The 3,027-nt window shown below is 42.1% G+C and overlaps 1 protein-coding gene across 1 annotated transcript; it reads left to right on the plus strand.

Annotated features, from left to right (window-relative positions):
- The first annotated feature begins 1,084 nt into the window (after positions 1-1,084).
- Positions 1,085-2,035, plus strand: LOC146719838 (uncharacterized). The gene has a single exon (XM_085489449.1). The coding sequence runs from the start codon at positions 1,085-1,087 to the stop codon at positions 2,033-2,035; it is 951 nt and encodes a 316-aa protein (XP_085345575.1).
- The last annotated feature ends 992 nt before the right edge of the window (positions 2,036-3,027 follow it).

Raw genomic sequence — 3,027 nt, forward strand, 5'->3', positions numbered from 1 at the left:
CACTAACATTGACTGGGAAGAGTAGCGTCATCGCGGCGACCTACTTTCCGCCCATAGATTTGAGCGACACGGACTACGAGCTCGGTCTGACAGATTTTGAAACTTATCACACTATATCAAATGTGATTTCCGCGAATAATAAATTTTACCACGGCAAAGACGACGCGGAAATTACGATTCCCGAGGGATCGTACGAGCTGCAAGCGATACATGAATTTTTGAAACGCGTATTTTCCCGAAAACATAATGCTGTCAGTGATAAAGGTGTCGCCGATGAAGATTACCCAATCGTGCTCCGCGCTAATTACAATACGATGAGAAGCGAGATCAAGTGTGCCTACAAAGTAAACTTTAGCATGCCCAACAACATTGGATCGCTGCTGGGATTCTCGAATCGTATACTGCAACCGCAAAAATGGTACGAATCGGATATGGCAATTAATATTATCAACGTGAACATTATCCGCATAGAGTGTAACGTGACCGCGGGTGCGTACAGCAACGATAAACTCATTCACACGATACACGAATTTTCACCGAGGGTACCACCAGGATATAAGATATCGGAAACACCGACGCAGATCATTTATCTGCCGGTCTTCGTACGGAGCATTACTGATTTAGTGTTACGCGTTGTTGACCAGGAGGGATGATTGCTCGATTGTCGAGGTGAAGAGATAACAGTTAGATTACACGTACGACGGGATGTTGAATAAAGACACAAAGAACACAATCAGGCTAGCAGCAACATCATTCGCTAATATCAAATTAACCGCGAAGAAGAGACTCACCTTGTCAAACGTTGCGTTTTTACAATCTTTGGGATTTGCGGTGCGTGCCATCTGAACAATGACTGAGATTCTCAACATCGAGGAAGAGCCAGTCTTTGACGATCGCATCGTCAAGATTGAGACTCACACATACAACCCGTTTGCCAGCACAACATTTGGACACAGCGACGAGATTAGAATACCCATACAACAACAGGATTTATATACGTTTCCTTTACATCGAGGGAGAACTGCTGATAAATCATCCAATTGAGGGATCCAATGTGGCACTGGGAAATAATTGCGTCGCATTCATGTTTGACGAAATTCGCTATGAGCTCGATGGTGTGGAGATTGATTGCAACAGGAATGTGGGAATAACAAGTCTGCTGAAAAACTATGTAACAATGTCATCTAATAGAAGCGTGATTATGCGAAATGCAGGCTGGGATAGCCCGACTACTGTGAATGGATATTTTAATTTTTGTGTGCCGCTGCACATGTTGCTGGGATTTTGCGAGGATTACAAACGCGTGGTTATTAATGCGCGTCATGAGTTGATCTTAATACGAGCGCGCAACGACAATAATTGTCTGTATGGAGATTCTGCACTGGAGCCTGCGATCAACATATTCAAGATACAATGGCGAATCCCACACGTGGTGTTGAGCGAGATTAAGAAGCTGTTGATGCTGCGCGCTCTGGAAAGCGGACGTTACCTCAGCATGGGTTTCCGCTGGTGGGATCTATACGAATTTCCGCTATTGCAGAGTACGACCAAGCATTCGTGGGCCATTAAGACCGCGACTCAACTGGAGAAGCTGCGATATGTAATTTTTGCCCTGCAGACAGGGCGGAAAAACATCATGTCCGAGGATACGAGTCGATTCGACAACTGTAAATTAACCAACGTGAAATTCTATCTGAACTCGGAATGTTATCTGTACGACGATATGAATCTAGATTTCGATAGAAACAGATGGTCGATTCTGTATGACACGTATGCACGTTTCTGCAAAAATTATTACGGATACGAGTATCTCGAGCCGAGCCTCAACGTCTCGTTATTTCTACGTCACGGTCCGTTTGTGATTATCGATTGTTCTCGACAAAACGAATCGGTCAAGAGCGCAACGGTAGATGTGAGATTAGAGTTTGAGTGTAAGGAGAATATACTTAATAATACCACAGCATATTGTCTCATCATGCACGATCGCGTGATCCAGTACAACCCGTTGACCAACGTTGTGCGCAAAATTACCTAAAAATGTTTACACAACTACGCGTGTGAGAGAGGGGGAGGAGGATACATAATCATGATGATGTGAGATGTCTGAAGAGTATCGTAATACCTTTCGACTGACTCACATCGAAGAGATCATGTCTGCACCAACGTTTGTCGACCTGCAAGGATTTATTCTAAATAAACGATTTATTGTGAAGGCGGCGGCAATCCTGAGAAGAGAACATATCCTGTCGCACTATTTCTTCGCATGCCCTGTGCTATGGAGCATGTTTATAAAGTCGGAAAGGCGCCAGGCCTCGTGGTTAACTCAGCATCATCACAGCTTACAATGGGAGAATGGAAATGTTCCATACGGCATGGCTCAGCGCTTGATCACGGCAGCTATCGTTGGCATAAATGAACAAGAGGAGGAAGAGTCCTCTCTCGTGTATGTAAAAGAACTCAAAAAGCGAGAATGACTGGCCGAAATAATGGACAACACATTAAATAAGTTAGATCCCACATATACTCTACGGTGTAATAAACATGTAAAAAAATGCGCGTTACAAAATGTATTTAAATTATTTAATTGGTGGTCGGCCAATCGCGACGATCATCCGTTTTTTGAATAAACATTGTTTACATACTATTCTCTTTGTTATTTCCCTTACTAGATATTTCTAAGAAATCTTTTTACCCCCCATTACTTTTAAAAATTTCTTACGCAATCGTATTTCTAAGAATTCCTTTTACCCCCACTACTTTTAATAATTTCTCATGCAATCATATTTCTAAGAATTCGATTTACCCCTTCTCCTACTATTTTTAAATATTTTTCTTTGTTCTTTCCCTCCAGATATATTTCTAAGAATTCTTTTTACCCCTTCTCCTAATATTTTAAAAATGATCGTTACTCGATTATTAGTACTTTTTTATACGAACAGTCTCTCGTCGACTGTTTTAACTGACGGTTCACTTTTTAATACCCTCGGTTCAAAGAAGCAGCAACATGAATTACTACATGCCGAGACG

Source organism: Nylanderia fulva, unplaced genomic scaffold (assembly GCF_048542155.1).
Source record: "Nylanderia fulva isolate GAGA-0341 unplaced genomic scaffold, ASM4854215v1 Scaffold84, whole genome shotgun sequence".
Lineage (NCBI taxonomy): Eukaryota > Metazoa > Arthropoda > Insecta > Hymenoptera > Formicidae > Nylanderia > Nylanderia fulva.

What these genes read in the sequence shown, in the direction of transcription:
- LOC146719838 (XM_085489449.1), top strand. Translation starts at nt 1,085, where the DNA reads ATGTTTGACGAAATTCGCTATGAGCTCGATGGTGTGGAGATTGATTGC.